Source organism: Bombina bombina, chromosome 1 (genome assembly GCF_027579735.1).
Source record: "Bombina bombina isolate aBomBom1 chromosome 1, aBomBom1.pri, whole genome shotgun sequence".
Classification (NCBI taxonomy): domain Eukaryota; kingdom Metazoa; phylum Chordata; class Amphibia; order Anura; family Bombinatoridae; genus Bombina; species Bombina bombina.
The window spans coordinates 14037267-14059907 of NC_069499.1; the positions used below are offsets into that span (position 1 = coordinate 14037267).

General features: G+C 36.9%; 3 protein-coding genes across 3 annotated transcripts; all 3 read right to left on the reverse strand.

The window, feature by feature from the left end:
- Window positions 1-513: 513 nt before the first annotated feature.
- Window positions 514-1590, reverse strand: LOC128649299 (keratin-associated protein 16-1-like). The gene has a single exon (XM_053702501.1). It carries the CDS (start codon window positions 1588-1590, stop codon window positions 514-516), a length of 1077 nt encoding a protein of 358 aa, XP_053558476.1.
- Window positions 1591-1612: 22 nt separating this feature from the next.
- On the reverse strand, window positions 1613-3013 carry LOC128649308 (keratin-associated protein 16-1-like). The gene has a single exon (XM_053702512.1). It carries the CDS (start codon window positions 3011-3013, stop codon window positions 1613-1615), a length of 1401 nt encoding a protein of 466 aa, XP_053558487.1.
- Window positions 3014-3187: 174 nt separating this feature from the next.
- On the reverse strand, window positions 3188-4393 carry LOC128649315 (keratin-associated protein 16-1-like). Its single transcript, XM_053702524.1, has one exon. It carries the CDS (start codon window positions 4391-4393, stop codon window positions 3188-3190), a length of 1206 nt encoding a protein of 401 aa, XP_053558499.1.
- Between the last annotated feature and the right edge of the window lie 18248 nt (window positions 4394-22641).

The window sequence follows — 22641 nt, forward strand, 5'->3', positions numbered from 1 at the left end:
ATACTTTATGATAGTGAGACCAATAACAGATGAATAATTGTGGGCTATGGGCTAGATTTATCAAGCCCCTGCGGCAGCAAGTTCTCACAAGAACTTGCTCGCCGCGATTTATCAAGCAGCGGTCACCAGACCGCTGCTTCCCTAACATCTTCGCCACCTCTATTGTGGCGAAATTAAATCTCCTCGGTCGAGTTCCGACCGAGGAGATTGTCAGCTCCTGCCCGCGCGTGATTGGCTGTGCACGGGCAGGGGGCGGGATTGCACGCGAGCGAAAAATTGCGCTTGTGTACAATGTTAATTACCTGCGGGTAATTTAGCCCCGCCATAGGCGAGCTGAGGCGTACAGGGGCGCGTATATGCGCCTCTGCACGCCTGAGCGTTGATAAATCCAGCCCTTAATAGTTTATATTCATGTAATAAAAGTTAATTTTTGTTAAAATCAAACTTTTTTCCCTATGAATAAAGAATATTAACCCCGTCCCGTTTTTGACATCTCAATATCCCGTTTTTGTCTCAAGGAAATATGGTCAGCCTACACATGGCATGCTCACATATGTCACGCTCACACATGGCATGCTCCCTTATTGCACGCTCACACATGGCACGCTCACTTATTGCACGCTCACATATGTCATGCTCACACATTGCACGCTCACACATGGCACGCTCCCACATGGCACGCTTACTTATTGCACGCTCACATATGTCACGCTCACACATGGCACGCTCCCTTATTGCATGCTCACATATGTCACGCACACACATGGCACGCTCCCTTATTGCATGCTCACATATGTCACGCTCACACATGGCACGCTCACTTATTGCACGCTCACATATGTCACGCTCACACATGGCACGCTTACTTATTGCACGCTCACATATGTCACGCTCACACATGGCACGCTCACTTATTGCACGCTCACATATGTCACGCTCACACATGGCACGCTCACACATGGCACGCTTACTTATTGCACGCTCACATATGTCACACTCACACATGGCACGCTCACTTATTGCATGCTCACATATGTCACGCTCACACATGGCACGCTTACTTATTGCACGCTCACATATGTCACGCTCACACATGGCACGCTCACTTATTGCATGCTCACATATGTCATGCTCACACATTGCACGCTTACACATGGCACGCTCCCACATGGCACGCTTACTTATTGCACGCTCACATATGTCACGCTCACACATGGCACGCTCACTTATTGCACGCTCACATATGTCACGCTCACACATGGCACGCTCACTAATTGCACATTCACATATGGCACGCACACACATGGCACACTCACATATTGCACACTCACACATGGCACGCACACACATGGCATGCTCACACATGGCATGCTCACTTATTGCACACTCACATATGTCACGCTCACACATGGCACGCTCACTTATTGCATGCTCACATATGTCACGCACATACATGGCATGCACACACATGGCATGCTCACACATGGCATGCTCACACATGGCATGCTCACATATGTCACGCTCACACATGGCACGCTCACTTATTGCATGCTCACACATGGCACGCTCACACATGGCATGCTCACACATGGCATGCTCACTTATTGCACTCTCACATGGCACGCTCACTTATTGCATGCTCACATATGGCATGCTCACACATGGCACGCTCACACATGGCACGCTCACACATGGCATGCTCACTTATTGAATGCTCACATATGTCATGCTCACACATGGCATGCTCAATTATTGCACGCTCACATATGGCATGCACACACATGGCACGCACACACATGCCATGCTCACTTATTGCACGCTCACATATGTCACGCTCACACATGGCACGTTCACTTATTGCACACTCACATATGGCACGCACACACATGGCACGCTCACATATTGCACACTCACACATGGCACGCACACACATGGCACGCTCACACATGGCATGCTCACTTATTGCACACTCACATATGGTATGCACACACATGGCACGCTCACTTATTGCACGCTCACATATGGCACGCACACACATGGCATGCTCACATATGTCATGCTCACACATGGCACGCTCACTTATTGCACACTCACATATGGCACGCTCACACATGGCACGCTCACACATGGCATGCTCACTTATTGCACGCTCACATATGTCACACTCACACATGGCACGCTCACATATTGCACACTCAAACATGGCACGCACACACATGGCACGCTCACACATGGCATGCTCACTTATTGAACGCTCACATATGGTACGCACACACATGGCACGCTCACTTATTGCACGCTCACATATGGCACGCACACACATGGCACGCTCACTTATTGCACGCTCACATATGTCACACTCACACATGGCACGCTCACTTATTGCATGCTCACATATGTCACGCTCACACATGGCATGCTCACTTATTGCACGCTCACATATGGCACGCACACACATGGCACGCTCACACATGGCACGCTCACTTATTGCACGCTCACATATGTCACGCTCACACATGGCACGCTCCCTTATTGCATGCTCACATATGTCACGCTCACACATGGCACGCTCACTTATTGCACGCTCACATATGTCATGCTCACACATGGCACGCTCACACATGGCACGCTCACACATGGCACGCTTACTTATTGCACGCTCACATATGTCACGCTCACACATGACACGCTCACTTATTGCACGCTCACATATGTCACGCTCACACATGGCACGCTCACTTATTGCACATTCACATATGGCACGCACACACATGGCACACTCACATATTGCACACTCACACATGGCACGCACACACATGGCACGCTCACACATGGCATGCTCACTTATTGCACACTCACATATGTCACGCTCACACATGGCACGCTCACTTATTGCATGCTCACATATGTCACGCACATACATGGCATGCTCACACATGGCATGCTCACATATGTCACGCTCACACATGGCACGCTCACTTATTGCATGCTCACACATGGCACGCTCACACATGGCACGCTCACACATGGCATGCTCACTTATTGCACTCACACATGGCACGCTCACTTATTGCATGCTCACATATGGCATGCTCACACATGGCACGCTCACACATGGCACGCTCACACATGGCATGCTCACTTATTGCATGCTCACATATGTCATGCTCACACATGGCACGCTCACTTATTGCACGCTCACATATGGCACGCACACACACATGGCACACACACACATGGCATGCTCACTTATTGCACGCTCACATATGGCATGCACACACATGGCACACACACACATGCCATGCTCACTTATTGCACGCTCACATATGGCACTCACACACATGGCACGCTCACACATGGCATGCTCACTTATTGCATGCTCACATATGTCACGCTCATACATGGCACGCTCACTTATTGAACGCTCACATATGTCACGCTCACACATGGCACGCTCACTTATTGCACGCTCACATATGTCACGCTCACATATGGCACGTTCACTTATTGCACACTCACATATGGCACGCACACACATGGCACGCTCACATATTGCACACTCACACATGGCACGCACACACATGGCACGCTCACACATGGCATGCTCACTTATTGCACACTCACATATGGTATGCACACACATGGCACGCTCACTTATTGCACGCTCACATATGGCACGCACACACATGGCATGCTCACATATGTCATGCTCACACATGGCACGCTCACTTATTGCACACTCACATATGGCACGCTCACACATGGCACGCTCACACATGGCATGCTCACATATGGCACACACACACATGGCACGCTCACACATGGCACGCTCACTTATTGCATGCTCACATATGTCACGCTCACACATGGCATGCTCACTTATTGCACGCTCACATATGGTACGCACACACATGGCACGCTCACACATGGCACGCTCACTTATTACACGCTCACATATGGCACGCACACACATGGCACGCTCACACATGTCATGCTCACTTATTGCACGCTCACATATGTCACACTCACACATGGCACGCTCACTGATTGCATGCTCACATATGTCACGCTCACACATGGCATGCTCACTTATTGCACACTCACATATGGCACGCACACACATGGCACGCTCACACATGGCATGCTCACTTATTGCACGCTCACATATGTCACGCTCACACATAGCACTCTCACTTATTGCACGCTCACATATGGCACGCACACACATGGCATGCTCACTTATTGCACGCTCACACATGGCACGCTCACACATGGCATGCTCACTTATTGCACGCTCACATATGGCACGCTCACACATGGCATGCTCACATATGTCACGCTCACACATGGCACAATCACTTATTGCATGCTCACATATGGCACGCACACACATGGCACGCACACACATGGCACGCTCACACATGGCATGCTCACTTATTGCATGCTCACATATGGCACGCACACACATGGCACGCTCACACATAGCATGCTCACTTATTGCACGCTCACATATGGTCCTTACCCAACTCTCCGCTGTCTCTGGGCTATACTCAGTAAGTGGCTCGAACACTCTGATTCTTCTATGTAAATGTAACCTAGCCACTAACACAAGTTGTGCCCGGCACCCTCTTGCTGGACCAGCCCCTCTCACATGTGCTGGCCAAGCTCAATGATTGGATTGGACAATCACATGTCTGCAATATAATAGATAATGTGATTAACGGACCATTTTCCTCTTATTTTTGCAGCATTTTTGCACAAGCTCAGTAGAAGCCTCAGAAAGTGTGCACATAAAACAACTGTGCATATGTTGATAATGGAAGTATATTGGATATTTTTGTTGTTGTTTTCGTTATATTGCTGCTTTATCTGAATTATGAAACTCTAATTTTGACTTTACTGGCCATATGCATCAGAGTAGGTAGAAAGGGCTGAAATGGACCAGAATAACCATAAATAACTGGTGAAATTAAATGTGACAAAGTGATAAGAAGTGACCCAACAGACAACACTTTTCATTGCATAATTAATAATACTGCATATAATCATTACAGCATTATAGCCCCGATAAGTGATGCGCTATTGATAGCACAGGGTGCCCATGCTCAGAATAGCGCATAATCATAGTCCATGGCAAAACAGAATTACCAGAGAATGTTAGCGCAGCTGACATCTCTTTAGCGTCCTGACAGAACAAGTTAGATAATAGAAGCAAATTGGAAAGTTGTTTAAAATTTACTGTTCATTTGAAATAAAGAATATAAAAAAAATGATCTGATATAAAAGTAGTGCACAGCTGTCTTACTGTCTGGGGTCTTGTTGTGTCAGGCACTCATCTAACAGGTGGGATGAGCCCTAAGGACATTGGGTATCACCCAGAACCCTGGTCATGTTTATTTTACCTATGTGCCACCATACGCGTTTCATCCACGTCACACATTCATGTCTGTGGCTGAAATACTGTGAGGAGAAGCAAATACAGGATCAATCTCCTTCTTCCTAAATGTAGTTTATTGTACATGAGTAGTGTATGAAATAGGTATCTATAAGGAGCATAAAATATCTGCAATATGCTCAGATCTCCACCTTAACAGTGTCTATTTCTTGTCATTTATATAAGTGATGGTAAAGATTCCAATTCATATCAGATCCAGAAATAATATTTTGGATGAGTTTAATTAATCCATTCTGATGAAGATGAGCTATAACTTACTTTTTAATATAGCAATGAAATTCTAATACCCGTGCTCCAGTCATTCACTTCAAAACTCTTTTTTTTTTAAGCTAATAGTTTGAATTGTGCTCCAAACAAAATATGGTGTGAGTGCCGCACGGCTAGAGCACTGATTGGAGAGAACAGAATTTCAGTGCTACCTTAAAAGTAAGTTATAGCGCATCTTCATTAGAATTAGAATTAAAGTTCATCTAAAATATTGCTTCCATTCTGGATCTAATCATGCCAATTGGAAACTTTACCATCTTTTATTTAAATGAAAAGATATTGAAATGTACAGAGTGTTCCATAAGAATGAAACTTTGTAATTTGTTACAGTTTTCTCATGGCCTGAAAGAGTCCGGCACTTGTAGCCGTAGGCAAATAAAGAAGAAAATGAAATTCTTTTTCTGTTTAAATCTCTATTTTCTGGGTGGTATGTGCCACAGGCAAGGTGACTTACAGAAGCCGCAGTGATAGATTGACAGGTTGTGCTGGGAGCTAACGACATGTAAATACATATTATTGGCATGACATCGCTCCACACTGAGATATGAAGCTTCATACATCCTCAGAGAGCCACGGGGCAGGACAAGCAAAAAGCAAAACAATTCAGCTTTTCAGCTATGATTACAGCTTCCATTTCATGTTTACAGAACCTTTATTTTACCAAGAGAAAAATTATGCATATAGGATCCAAAAACCCAAAGGCCAATTATAGTCTGAATGGTACATTACTGACTGTAAGAAGAAAGGGACTGGGGAATTATTATTTCAGATGATATATAATGTGGTACACAATGCCGCAGTGCAGCCAGCAAGGCCAGTCAAATGCTTGGTTGGATTAGAAGAGGTTTTAGTAGCAGAAATAGCAAGGTTCTTATGCCACTTTACAGATCATTAGTTAGACCAAATCTGGAATACTGTGTACAGTTCTGGAGACCATATCTTCAGAAAGATATAAATAAACTAGAAGCTGTACAAAGGAGGGCTACTAAAATGGTACATGGTCTAAAATATAAAACGTACAAAGATGATCTAAATATGTATAGTTTAGAGGAGAGAAGGGAAAGAGGTGACATGATAGAAACCTTCAACTATATGAAGGGACTTAATAAAATAGAAGCTGAAAGCATTTTTCACAAAAAAATAAATGCCAAAACAAGGGGTCACAATCTAAAGTTACAGGGTAGCAGATTCAGGAGAAATTTGAGGAAGCATTTTTTTACAGAAAGGGTGGTGGGTTCATGGAATAAACTTACATTTGAGGTGGTAAACACAAAGACTGTAAAGGAATTTAAAAATGCCTGGGACATGCATAAGGCTATCCTAAGGAAAAAGTAACATGTAATATGGGTAGACTTGATGGTCCTTTTTGGTTCTTATCTACCGTCAAATTCTATGTTTCTATGTTTATTTGCAGAACATTCATATAAAGAACATGAGAATGTGATATCTGGGATGGCATCAGAGGTGTAATTAAAGAGTTTTGTTTCCTGTATGGTTATTAAGTAGTAACAAGATTGCCAGCTCTTGGGATTAGGACCTTGGTCATGCATCTAGTCATGTACTATGTGATTTACAAATGAGAATATTAATAACAAACGTTCAGAAGCCCATCTGCAGTAAGGAGGGGGTCTATCAGCTGTAGCGATCTGTGCCTCAGTCATACCGCTGTCATTATATAAGAAATATCTGTCTGTCTGACCAGTTGTGACTTGTTCTGTAGAAACCCACAGGACACCCGGCCAGATGAGCATTTTCATTACAGCTATAGAATGCAGAACAAGCCGATAACCCCAGGAGGGGACAGCAAAAGGAACATTATGGGACAGATTACGAGTGGAGCGTTATTTAGCGCTTAAGCTCTCGCGCTAACTGTACTAGACGTAAACTTTTTGCTTGCGTCGGGTAGCGATCGTATTACAAGTTGAAAGTAAAAAGTTATCCCTATATATATAGGTTTAGATATATACAGATATATATAGGAATAACTATTTAGAAATACTTAGAACATATTCTGCTTTGTGCAGAACATTGGAATGTGAAATATGTACACTAAATAGAAAGTTTAACACTTTATTAAATATGAACATTGCATAAATATGATTTTACATGTTTTCATCTACTTAACTATGTAATAATATGTCTATATGTGTGTACATATATATTTATGTGTATCTATGTGTATATATGTCTGTAAATACATATAAACACATATAAATACATATGTACACTCATATAAACACATGTATACACATAGATACACATAAATACATATGTACACACATATAAACACATGTATACACATAGATACACATAAATACATATGTACACACATATAAACACATGTATACACATAGATACACATATAAATACATATGTACACACATATAAACACATGTATACACATAGATACACATATAAATACATATGTACACACATATAAACACATGTATACACATAGATACACATATAAATACATATGTACACACATGTAAACACATGTATACACATAGATACACATATAAATACATATGTACACACATATAAACACATGTATACACATAGATACACATAAATACATATGTACACACATATAAACACATGTATACACATAGATACACATATAAATACATATGTACACACATATAAACACATGTATACACATAGATACACATAAATACATATGTACACACATAAATACATATGTACACACATATAAACACATATATACACATATAAATACATATGTACACACATATAAACACATGTATACACATAGATACACATAAATACATATGTACACACATATAAACACATATATACACATATAAATACATATGTACACACATATAAACACATATATACACATAAAAATACATATGTACACACATATAAACACACACACACACATATATATACATTACATACAGACAAATACATCTTTAGACATGTATATGTACGTATCTCTATGTTAAAGCCCTTTCTCTGCCTTTTTTTCCCTAACACCTGAGACCTCATATCATTGAGCCTTTATATCTTTTTCATGCAATGTTTTTAAAAATAATTTTTATTATATGGTGTTATTATGTGTGTAACCGTACTGTGTAATGTATATTTATTAGATAGTGTTATTATGTGTGTAACCGTACTGTGTAATGTATATTTATTAGATGGTGTTATTATGTGTGTAACTGTACTGTGTAATGTATATTTATTAGATGGTGTTATTATGTGTGTAACCGTACTGTGTAATGTATATTTATTAGATAGTGTTATTATGTGTGTAACCGTACTGTGTAATGTATATTTATTAGATGGTGTTATTATGAGTGTAACCGTACTGTGTAATGTATATTTATTAGATAGTGTTATTATATGTGTAACTGTACTGTGTAATGTATATTTATTAGATAGTGTTATTATGTGTGTAACTGTACTGTGTAATGTATATTTATTAGATAGTGTTATTATATGTGTAACTGTACTGTGTAATGTATATTTATTAGATATTGTTATTATGTGTGTAACTGTACTGTGTAATGTATATTTATTAGATAGTGCTATTATGTGTGTAACTGTACTGTGTAATGTATATTTATTAGATAGTGTTATTACGTGTGTAACTGTACTGTGTAATGTATATTTATTAGATAGTGTTATTATGTGTGTAACTGTACTGTGTAATGTATATTTATTAGATGTGTTATTATGTGTGTAACTGTACTGTGTAATGTATATTTATTAGACAGTGTTATGTGTGTAACTTTATGTATATTTATTAGATGGTGTTATTATGTGTGTAACTGTACTGTGTAATGTATATTTATTAGATAGTGTTATTATGAGTGTAACTGTACTGTGTAATGTATATTTATTAGACAGTGTTATGTGTGTAACTTTATGTATATTTATTAGATGGTGTTATTATGTGTGTAACTGTACTGTGTAATGTATATTTATTAGATAGTGTTAATATGTGTGTAACTGTACTGTGTAATGTATATTTATTAGATATTGTTATTATGTGTGTAACTGTACTATGTAATGTATATTTATTAGATAGTGTTATTATGTGTGTAACTGTACTGTGTAATGTATATTTATTAGATAGTGTTATTATGAGTGTAACCGTACTGTGTAATGTATATTTATTAGATAGTGTTATTATGTGTGTAACTGTACTGTGTAATGTATATATTTATTAGATGGTGTTATTATGTGTGTAGCTGTACTGTGTAATGTATATTTATTAGATAGTGTTATTATATATGTAACTGTACTGTGTAATGTATATTTATTAGATAGTGTTATTATGTGTGTAACTGTACTGTGTAATGTATATATTTATTAGATGGTGTTATTATGTGTGTAGCTGTACTGTGTAATGTATATTTATTAGATAGTGTTATTATATGTGTAACTGTACTGTGTAATGTATATTTATTAGATAGTGTTATTATGTGTGTAACTGTACTGTGTAATGTATATTTATTAGATAGTGTTATTATGTGTGTAACTGTACTGTGTAATGTATATATTTATTAGATGGTGTTATTATGTGTGTAACTGTACTGTGTAATGGATATTTATTAGATAGTGTTGGTATGGTTGGGCACTTTCTATGTAAAGTTCTAAATATATGTCTTTAAACTTATATTTGCCATGATTCAGGATAATCAGTATTCCTTTAAAATTCAGACTGTCAGTTTCATTATTTGGGATAATGCATTTTAATTCAATTTATTTTTCTTTACCTTGAAAATTTTCAATTGATCATTTTTCCCTGTGTGCTGTTAGGCTCGCGGGGGCAGAAAATGTTTCTTTTTAATGCGTCATTCTTGGCGCGGACTTTTTTGGCGCAAAAATTTTGTCATTTCCGGCACCGTAGTTGATGCCGGAAATTGTATTCTGTTAAACGTCATTTTTGACGCATGTGTATTCAGACATTTTTTTGCGCCAAAAAATGTGGGCGTCGGTTCCGGCATCAGAGGATGTGGTGTTATACTTGGCGCCAAAAATATGGGCGTTGTATTTAGCGCCAATAATGTGGGTGTCATATTTGGCGCCAAAAAATGTGGGCGTATGTTTTGTTCCACTATTTTTCCTCACATTATTTAAACCTCACTTTTTTATTGCTTCTGGTTTCTAGAAGCTTATTATTTTGCATTCTTTTCCCATTCCTGAAACTGTCTTTTAAGGAATTTGATAATTTTGCTTTAAATATTGTTTTTTTCTATTACATATTGCAAGATTTCACTGTTCCTGTTTCAAAACATACTGAGGGATTCCTGTTGACTGAGTTCAGTCCTACCAAAGCTAAGTGCATTTATTTTAAAATGTTATGAATGTTTTTCTTTAGCTATGGTTTGTAATAAGTTATCATGATAAACTTTTACATGCAGAATCCGTTAGTATTTATGCTTTATATATTTGCTATTCTTTTTACATCTTATGTACAAGAAATACTTAGAAGATTTATAAGAATATTTTTCTGATTCTATTTTAAAGGCTTTGTCTGACATCGCGCCTTCTAATAAAATTTTTAGGTCTTTTTCAAACTTCTTTTTTAATTATTGAAGTTTCAAATGACCAACAACATACTGATTTATCCTTCTCTGATGATGTTTTTTCTCATTCAGAATTTTCTTCATCAGATATTGACACTAACAAATCTACTTTTTTATTTTATTTTTTTATTAAAGTACATTTGTTCTTTGTTGAAAAGGTGTTGATTATTTTGGATATTAAGGTAACTAGTTCTTTTTCAAGACTAGCTAACACTATTTCTGCTTATTTATTCTTCTGTGTTTTCAGAGTTTTTTTTCCAGTTCCTCATACTAGGGAATGGAATAGCCTGAGAATGTTCTTTTATTCCTTCTTCAAAGGTTTTAAACTATATTCTTTGCCGGCAGTTAATTTCAATGTTGAGGGTTCTCCAATTTAATGGGGCTATCTCTACTCCTGCCAGGGCCGCCATCAGGGGGTGACAGGGGTGACTCCTGTCAGGGGCCCAATGGGCTAGGGGGGCCCCATGAGGCAAGAACTAAAAAAAAAAAAAAAAAAAAATTAAATTTTGGCAGCCACCAGTGGGTACTACAGCAGAGTGCTAATTGAGCATGGGAAATGTTATTACAAGGAGTAAAGTATTAGCATTTGAGAGGATTTCTGAGTGTGCATTAAACCACTATGCACAGTGTGAGACAGACTTGGCACTTTCTTTGTAGAGTGTGTGCCTGAGTCAGAACGGCTGATCACTTTCATTTGCAGAGGAGGTAGGAATTACTTAGCAAATGTTTTTTATTTCTTTGTGCAATTTAAGATTGTAACTTCAGTGTGGTAGTAGTTGTATGGTGGGGCCAGGGGTCCATAAAAACACATTTTTTTTAGCAGCAGTGTATTTATGATTATTTGACAATGCTGTACAAATTCTATATGTAAACCCATGCAGAAATGTTTTCTCCTCAATACACAAATGATATATATTACAATCCAGTTTACTGCCCCTTTATGCAAGGACTTTCCAGATACAAGGAGGCATTTTATCTAAGATTTTTACATCTGCATAACATGTTATACTCTCAGACTAAGATTGCTCAGTGTTGGAAATGAGATAGGTTAACTTAAAACTGTTCAGTTTACTCTACAGCTGACTTGATTTTGAAATGCATACCAACAAGCTTAAATCCTGTATTTAACCAGATCTAATGGTATGAGTACCACAGCTTATGGTTCCACCAAGACCATATAGAGTACAGCATTTTCAAAATCCACAAGTACAGCTGACAGATGGGAACATTTGTACACTATATTTGAAGTGGTGCTCTTGGTTGGGGAAAATGGGGAAAATATGAAACAAACATATGTCAACCTTTTAAAAGTAATTTTCTTCATCTAGCCATCTACCCAGATCATTAATGTACAATTTTGAATTCACAGAATTATTTTTGATTGCACATTTACAAATATGATTCTTTAAAAAGTGATCTCTTAATTTCTGCATTTTTTTTATCATGCATGTCACACACTGTTGATTTAGGGGATGCAAGGTGCATAAATGTTTCCTCCTGTGAGTGTTTCTGTGGGTGTCTGTGTTTATGTCTTTGTGCTTTGGTTTGTGTCTCTATGAGTGTGTATGTATTTTTTTCTGTTGGTATCTCTGTGAGGGTGGGTGTGTATGTATTTGTGCATTTTCTGTGGATGTCTGTGAGGGTGTGTGCATATGTCTTTGAGCTTTTTCTATGGGTGTCTTTGTGAGGGTGGACGTGTTTGTCTTTGTGTATTTTCTCTGGATGCCTCTGTGAGGGTGGGTGTGTATGTCTGTGTTTTTTGTGGATGTCTCTGTGAGGGTGTGTGTGTGTATGTATGTCTGTGTTTTCTGTGTATGTCTCTGTGAGGGTGTGTATTTTATGTGGGTGTCTCTGTGAGGGTGTGTGTATGTCTTTCTGTGTTTTCTGTGGGTGTCTCTGTGCGTGTGTGTGTGTGTGTGTGTGTGTGTGTGTGTGTGTATGTCTTTGTGTGTTTTCTGAGGCTGTCTCTGTTGGTGTTTCCTTGGGTTTATGTGCAAGTTTGAGTTTGTGTGTGTGTCCATTGTCTGTTCCTTTTTAGGACATTTTGACCTTATTACTGATTATTCACATCTTTCTACAGACTTTGAGACTAATGAGACCTTTCTGGAAGTCACCAATCTACCATTTAACCTTTAAATTATTGTTTAGGCAGTTCAGGGTCCTTCCTTTCAGCCACTGCATGCTGTTGTCATCATTTAGTTGGCATCTTCCTTTACAAAAAGATAATCAGAACTCCATATTTTGTTTTCTAAATCTCCTTTTTTACAAAACTGTAGTTTACCTCATTACTTGTCAGGTCAATGTAAACAAGTGCTAAGTGTCTGTTTGGGTGTCTGTGTCTGAGTTTCTTTGTGTGTTTGCTAGAGTGTCTATATGTGAATCCTTATGTGTGAGTGTGTGTGTGTTTCAGTGTATGTGTTACTACCTTTACAACATTTCCAAGTTTAAATAGACACTTAAGAATAAAGTGCATATAAGTTTTAGTGCCTTGGTCAAAAATTGCACATGTCAAGGGGGGGGGGGGGGGCCCTGATCAATGGTTAAGTCAGGGGCCCCAAAATTTCTAGTGGTGGCCCTGACTCCTGCTAATTATGCTATTGTTTCTATAGCAAAATAGTATTTATTTTCCTTTAGATGGTTGTATCTTATTTAAGGAAAATTATTTATTTTCAGGTTCTTTTCTTGGACCTGTGATTTATTTGAATGATGTTGCAATTGCTTCATTTTTCTGTTTACTTTAAGATCAAGTATCAGATTATGATTTATTTTAGCATTGTTAAAGGGACAAAATCTACTAGACTAGGTGCTGTTGCATTTGTCTTGTTGTTTTGCATTTGTTATGCAAGTTCAGTGTGTTGACTGGTCCTTTAACTGGGTTATCATGCTAATAGTTTCATTTGTGTCTTCATTTTATTGAATATTTTTGCAAATGAGGTTTAATCTATGTCTTTAGCTGTTTTAGCTAGAAGAATTTTGTGATTTCTAAAAATCCATATTTCTTTTTTTCTAAAATAATCAATTATTTGGTTTATAATTGGATTTAATTCTTAACTGTTACTCTGGGCTTCAAGATTGAGTTCTAAGACTAAAACTTTAAACTTATTTCAGTTTGGTTGTTCTTTTTAAGGAACAAATTCCCAAGTAACATGTTTTTAATTGGAAATCTTTTAGTTCAAAATCAGCTCCCTAAAATTGCAATGTATGTGCCGTATTCCAGTTTGGCTGGTAAGGGGCAGGTTAAGATTTTTTTGAAATTTGTTGTTTTGCAAATTTCTTTGATTTTGGGTACAGAATTAAGTTCAGAGTAAACCGTCTGTGAGAAGTCTTTTTTCTCTTTGATATTCCAGCTATTCCAGTAAGGCTAACACTTTCGTTAAGTGTGTTTCGGTCCTATATATTTTGGGATAATGTTGAAGGCGGCTGATCACCCGTTGGGGTTCAAGCGCTGCTCAGTCCTGGAATCTTCTGGGGTATTTCTTCCCGTTCAATTTTTCGGAACTGGGTTTTGGGGTTTTATTCAAAACTATTCTGCCTTTTGTTGGTCAGTGATGGCATTATTTGTTTTCATTAGATACAATAGATGCATATCTTCATTTTCTGTTTTCATTCAGATTATTTTCTGAGGCTGCGGAATCTCATATGATTCAACTTTGTTCTTTCAGGACATAGTTAGAGGATCTTTTTTTCAAAAGCTCTTGATTCCTCACACAAGGGTCACCTTTTTTAGGTTTCCAGATAGTTTGGGTCACTGTCTTTGTCTCTAATCAGACAAGTGACAATTTTATTGGGTTCCGTCTGTCGGTACCTTCAGTCTCTATTATTTCCTTCAGTTGCTATATATGCATGGAAGTTTTAGGTTTTATGGCTGCAGCGTTGGATTCAATTCCCTTTGCTCATTTTCATGGAAAACCTTTCCAGTTTATTATGCTGAATAATGGTGCAGGGATTCTAGGATTTCACATTTTAAATCTTCAGATCCTAATGTTTAACTATCTTGATTTGATGGTTAAGTTCACCTTCATTTAGTTTTACAGGTCTCTTCGTTTCTTTCAACCTGGACCATGATCTCTACAGATGTGAGTCTTTTTGGTTGGGAGGCTGTCTGAGGATCTCTGTCAGCACAAGGGGTTTGGAAATCTCAGGAGGCGAGATTACCACTTGATATTTTAGAACTCCGTGCATTCTCAGAGTTCTTCAGTTAGTTTCTTTTGAAGAGATGTTTATTGTTTTTCAGACAATGTCACAACTGTGGTATATGTCAATCATCAGGGTGGGACTATCAGTCCTTAGGCTGGGACAAAAGTATCTCGGATATTTGCTTCGGTTAAATCCAGCTCCTATCTAAATTCTGTGGTCTTTTCCCCAGGTATAGACATTTGTGAAGCGGATTATCTCTGTTAATCAAGCTTTACTTCTGGGAGAATGGTCTCTCTTACCCAGATATGTTTTTCAATTTTTCAGATGTAAGGGTTTCCAGAAATAGATCTGTTGGCATCTCATCTGAATAAAGAACTTCCCAGGGGCCTATTCAGGTCCGGGGATCCTCAGGCGGAAGTAGTGTATGCATTGATATTTCCTTGGAATTATCATTTTGTCTATATCCTTTCACCTCTAGTTCTTCTTCCAAAAGTGATTTCCAAAATTCTAATGGAGTGTTTGTTTGTACTGCTGGTGGCTCCAGCATGGCCTCTCAGGTTTTGGTATGCGGATCTCATTTGGATGGCCAGTTGCCAACCTTGGACTCTTCCGTTAAGAACAGACCTTCTTTCTCAAGGCCCATTTTTCCATCAGGATCTCAAATCTTTAAATTTGAAGGGATGGAGATTGAACGCTTGATTTTTAGTCATAGAGGTTTCTCTGACTCATTGATTAATACTATGTTTCAGGCTCGTAAATCTGTCTCTAGAAAGATTTATTATCGAGTTTGAAAGACCTACATTTCTTAGTGTTTTTCTCAATTTTCTTGGCATTCTTTTAGAATTCCTAGAATTTTATAATTTCTTCAGGTTGGTTTGAATAAGGTTTTGTTTTCAGTTCCTTGATAGGACAAATTTCTGCTCTTTCTGTTCTTTTTTCACAGAAAGATTGCTAATCATCCTGATATTCATTGTTTTGTACAGACTTTGGCTCGTATCAAGCCTGTCGTTAAGTTAATCTCTCCTCTTTGGAGTCTCAATTTGGTGCTGAGGGCTTTGCAGGATCCTCCGTTTGAACCTATGCATTCTCTGAACATTAAATTACTTTCTTGGAAAGTATTGTTCCTCTTGGCTATCTCTTCTGCTAGAAGAGTTTCTGAGTTATCTGCTCTTTTTTGTGAATTTCCTTTTCTGATTTTTTCATCAGAATAAGTCAGTGTTGCTTCCTGATATTCATCATTTTGTTCAGGCTTTGATTCATATCAAACCCGTCATTAAGCCAATTTCTCCTCCTTGGAGTTTTAATTTGGTTTTGAAGGATTTTCAGGCTCTTCTATTTGAGCATATGCTTGCTCTGGACATTAATTACTTTCATGGAAAGTATTGTTCTTTTTGGACATCTCTTCAGCTAGAACAGTTTTTGAATTATCTGTTTTTTCTTGTGAAATCTCCTTTTTCTGATTTTTTCATCAGGGTAAGGTGCTTTTTGCTGTCCTCATTTCAATTCTTACCTAAAGTTGTAAATTCTACCTACATTAGGGAGGAATTATTGTTTTCCTAAGACTTCTTTGGCAAGATTCTTTCATTCTTTGGATGTGGTAAGAGTTTTGAAATCCTATGTTGAAGCTATTCAGATTTCAGACAGGCTTCTAGTCTATTTGTTATCTTTTCTGGTTTTAGGAAGATCAAAAGGCTTCTGCCATTTATTTGGCATCTTGGTTAAACTTTTGATTCATCATGCTTATTTGGAGTCGGGTGGATTCCCGCCTCAGAGGATTACGGCTCATTACTACTAGGTAAGTTTCTACTTCCTGGGCTTTTTAAGAATGAAGCTTCTATTGATCACATTTGCAAAGCAATGACTTGGTCTTCTTTGCATATTTTTACTAAATTCTGCCATTTTGATGTGTTTTCTTCTTCTGAAGCAATTTTTGGTAGAAAAGTACTTCAGGCAGCTGTTTCTGTTTGATTCGTTTGCTTATAATTTCAGTTTTTTTCATTATAAGATTAAATCTTTTGATTTGGGTTGTGGATTAATTTTTCAGCGCAATTGGCTGTCTTTATTTTATCCCTCCCTCTCTAGTGACTCTTGCGTGGAAGTTCCACATCTTGGGTATCTGCTATCCCATATGTCACTAGCTCATGGACTCTTGCTAATTACATGAAAGAAAACATAATTTATGTAAGAACTTACCTGATAAATTCATTTATTTCATATTAGCAAGAGTCCATGAGGCCCACCCTTTTTTGTGGTGGTTATGATTTTTTTGTATAAAGCACAATTATTCCAATTCCTTTTATTATTCGCTCCTTTCTTATCACCCCACTTCTTGGCTATTCGTTAAACTGAATTGTGGGTGTGGTGAGGGGTGTATTTATAGGCATTTTAAGGTTTGGGAAACTTTGCCCCTCCTGGTAGGAATGTATATCCCATACGTCACTAGCTCATGGACTCTTGCTAATATGAAAGAAATGAATTTATCAGGTAAGTTCTTACATAAATTATGTTTTATTAGACGGTGTTATTATGTGTGTAACTGTACTGTGTAATGTATATTTATTAGATGGTGTTATTATGTGTGTAACTGTACTGTGTAATGTATATTTATTAGACAGTGTTATTATGTGTGTAACTGTACTGTGTAATGTATATTTATTAGATAGTGTTATTATGTGTGTAACTGTACTGTGTAAGGTATATTTATTAGATGGTGTTTTTATGAGTGTAACTGTACTGTGTAATGTATATTTATTAGATAGTGTTATTATGTGTGTAACTGTACTGTGTAATGTATATTTATTAGACAGTGTTATTATGTGTGTAACTGTACTGTGTAATGTATATTTATTAGACAGTGTTATTATGTGTGTAACTGTACTGTGTAATGTATATTTATTAGATAGTGTTATTATGTGTGTAACTGTACTGTGTAATGTATATTTATTAGACAGTGTTGTTATGTGTGTAACTGTACTGTGTAATGTATATTTATTAGATAGTGTTATTATGTGTGTAACTGTACTATGTAATGTATATTTATTAGATAGTGTTATTATGTGTGTAACTGTACTGTTTAATGTATATTTATTAGATAGTGTTATTATGTGTATAACTGTACTGTGTAATGTATATTTATTAGACAGTGTTATTATGTGTGTAACTGTACTGTGTAATGTATATATTTATTAGATAGTGTTATTATGTGTGTAACTGTATTGTGTAATGTATATTTATTAGATAGTGTTATTATTTGTGTAACTGTACTGTGTAATACATATTTATTAGATAGTGTTATTATGTGTTATTAGCTTGACAAAGGCTGAAGTAATTTCAGCGGAAACGCGTTGCGGATCTCCTATTGTGCATCAAGAGGAAGAAAGGAAAGGATCAGCTGTAGAGCCGGCACCCCACAGCTCAAACCAGACACTCCCATACCACTAAGCCAATCAGCGCCCTAACCGGTATAGGCGCGAACTGAGCAAGAGACAGAAGTGTTTGTAGCTGGGGTTCACAGCGCGGCTTCAAGATCAGCAAAAACAGTTACATTGCTCGTCTTATTCTGGAGGCATTTACTTCTACAAGGTGACATCGGACAAAGAAGACAGCTCATTCCACTCTAAGAGCTGAACTTAAAAGGATCACTAAAACAGGTACCTGTAGTTTTGAGTGGATCCATTAGAGCACTAACACCCAAAAACACTGTGCTACACTAAAGGAATCACGGATACCAGTAAATCATTCATATTCTTCTGTACCTTTGTGGATATTTCACTGTCATGCTGACATAGCCATATTTAACGGAAGCTATTTTGGTATATGCACTTAGCGCACATAGTCTTCGATTATCAGTAGATATTTTTATGATAGATATTGTGCTACAAATTGCTAGAAATTTTGATACATACATTTCTAGTTGCTAACATTAGTAGCCTAAAATATATGTGTGATTTTCCTTGTGTAAATGCTTTTATAGATTACTCACATTTTTTAATAGAGATTGGCCAATCACATATTTTACTGTCTGAATTCTTGTATAAGGTGTAATTTTTACCTAGGAGATTATCATTCCATGTTATACATATATATTTTTATTTTTAGGTTCTCATTGTGACATTTGTTGAAGAATAAATTATTTTTTAATATAAACATAAAAATCGTATGCTCTCTTTTTCCTGGGTATTTTTTGCCTGTACTGGCGCTTTAGATTTTACATTGTTCTCTGTGTATTATGTGTGTAACTGTACTGTGTAATGTATATTTATTAGACGGTGTTATTATGTGTGTAACTGTACTGTGTAATGTATATTTATTAGATGGTGTTATTATGTGTGTAACTGTACTGTGTAATGTATATTTATTAGACAGTGTTATTATGTGTGTAACTGTACTGTGTAATGTATATTTATTAGATAGTGTTATTATGTGTGTAACTGTACTGTGTAATGTATATTTATTAGATAGTGTTATTATGTGTGTAACTGTACTGTGTAATGTATATTTATTAGATAGTGTTATTATGTGTGTAACTGTACTTTGTAATGTATATTTATTAGATGGTGTTATTATGTGTGTAACTGTACTGTGTAATGTATATTTATTAGATGGTGTTATTATGTGTGTAACTGTACTGTGTAATGTATATTTATTAGATGGTGTTATTATGAGTGTAACTGTACTGTGTAATGTATATTTATTAGACAGTGTTATTATGTGTGTAACTGTACTGTGTAAGGTATATTTATTAGATAGTGTTATTATAAGTGTAACTGTACTGTGTAATGTATATTTATTAGATAGTGTTATTATGTGTGTAACTGTACTGTGTAATATATATTTATTAGATAGTGTTATTATAAGTGTAACTGTACTGTGTAATGTATATGTATTAGGTAGTGTTATTATGTGTGTAACTGTACTGTGTAATGTATATTTATTAGATGGTGTTATTATGTGTGTAACTGTACTGTGTAATGTATATTTATTAGATGGTGTTATTATGTGTGTAACTGTACTGTGTAATGTATATTTATTAGATGGTGTTATTATGTGTGTAACTGTACTGTGTAATGTATATTTATTAGATGGTGTTATTATGTGTGTAACTGTACTGTGTAATGTATATTTATTAGATAGTGTTATTATGTGTGTAACTGTACTGTGTAATGTATATTTATTAGACAGTGTTATGTATGTAACTGTACTGTGTAATGTATATTTATTAGATGGTGTTATTATGAGTGTAACTGTACTGTGTAATGTATATTTATTAGATAGTGTTATTATGTGTGTAACTGTACTGTGTAATGTATATTTATTAGACAGTGTTATTATGTGTGTAACTGTACTGTGTAATGTATATTTATTAGACAGTGTTATTATGTGTGTTACTGTACTGTGTAATGTATATTTATTAGATAGTGTTATTATGTGTGTAACTATACTGTGTAATGTATATTTATTAGATAGTGTTATTATGTGTGTAACTGTACTGTGTAATGTATATTTATTAGATAGTGTTATTATGTGTGTAACTGTACTGTGTAATGTATATTTATTAGATAGTATTATTATGTGTGTAACTGTACTGTGTAATGTATATTTATTAGATAGTGTTGTTATGTGTGTAACTGTACTGTGTAATGTATATTTATTAGATGGTGTTATTATGTGTGTAACTGTACTGTGTAATGTATATTTATTAGATAGTGTTATTATGTGTGTAACTGTACTGTGTAATGTATATTTATTAGATAGTGTTATTATGTGTGTAACTGTACTGTGTAATACATATTTATTAGATAGTGTTAAAGGGACAGTCTACCCCAGAATGTTTATTGTTTAAAAAGATAGCTAATCCCTTTATTATCCATTCCCCAGTTTTGCATAACCAACACAGTTATATTAATGTTTTACCTATGGGATTGCCTTGTATCTACGCCTCTGCAGACTGTCCCCTTATCTCATTGCTTTTGGCAGACATACAGTTCAACCAATCAGTGCAGACTCCTTAATAACTCCACGGGAGTGAGCACAATTGTGTTTATATGACACACATGAACTATTACTGTGTAACTGTGGAAAAACTTTCAAAATGATCTGAGTTAAGATGTCGTTTTCAACGGTTTTAGAAATCAGTTTGTGCTTACCTAGGTTTAGCTTTTCAAAAATTCCACCAAGGGAACAAAGCAAATTTAAAGATAAAAGTCAATTGGAAAGTTGTTTAAAATTGCATACACTATCTGAATTATGAGAGTTTAATTTTTACTAGACTGTCCCTTTAATATGAGTGTAACTGTACTGTGTAATGTATTTTTCATATGTTTTGTGACACTTTTTAGTTTTGCAAAACAGTTAACCACAGCTTTAAGGTCGCAGCAAATCATTCTAGCGTAAATTGCGATTGTGCTCACTCATTCGCATTTACTTTCACTTTGTAATACGAGTGCAATTTAACTTGGGCGCAAACTAATGCAAAAACTCAATATCACTTGCGTGCAAACTATAGCACTCCACTAGTAATCTGGCCTATATTTCTTATGTCAGTTGCTTACTGTTCCCATTTAACAGTCCTGTTCCCTAGAGAGCTAACAATCTCTTTTGTATATCTACATATTATTAAAAGGCAACATATTTCTTCAAATCCAGCATTACATTTCTCACTCAGCAACCCTAAGGTAGCTACAAACTCAATGGTGCCACCTAACTTCACCATCTAGGGTGGGAGGACAGGAAAAAGACCGGAAGCAGGAAAAAGAGGCTGGTATTCCTGCTTCAGGGCCTTATAACCAGTAAGGAACTACCTGCCCCTGCAACAAAATAACTCACACACATTTCCCTCCAGACTCAAGGAAGTTAACCCTTTACAGACCCTCTAGGGGCACTAGCATATGATCTTTACAAGGGAATATAAATACGTGTCATGTTTTCATGAACATTAGGTTGGTGTGTAGTTAGAGACCACTGTACTTGCTTAACCCAAAATAAATTCTTACATGATTCAGAAAAAGCAGTAATTTTAAGCAACTTGCTAATTTACTCCTTTTATCGAATTTTCTTCATTCTCTTGGTATCTTTATTTGAAAAATCCTGAATTTAAGCATAGGAGCCGTCCCATTTTTGGTTCAGCACCCTGGATAGCGCTTGCTGATTGGTAGCTACATTTAGCCACCAATCTGCAAGCGCTACCCAGGTGCTGAACCAAAAATGGGACGGATCCTA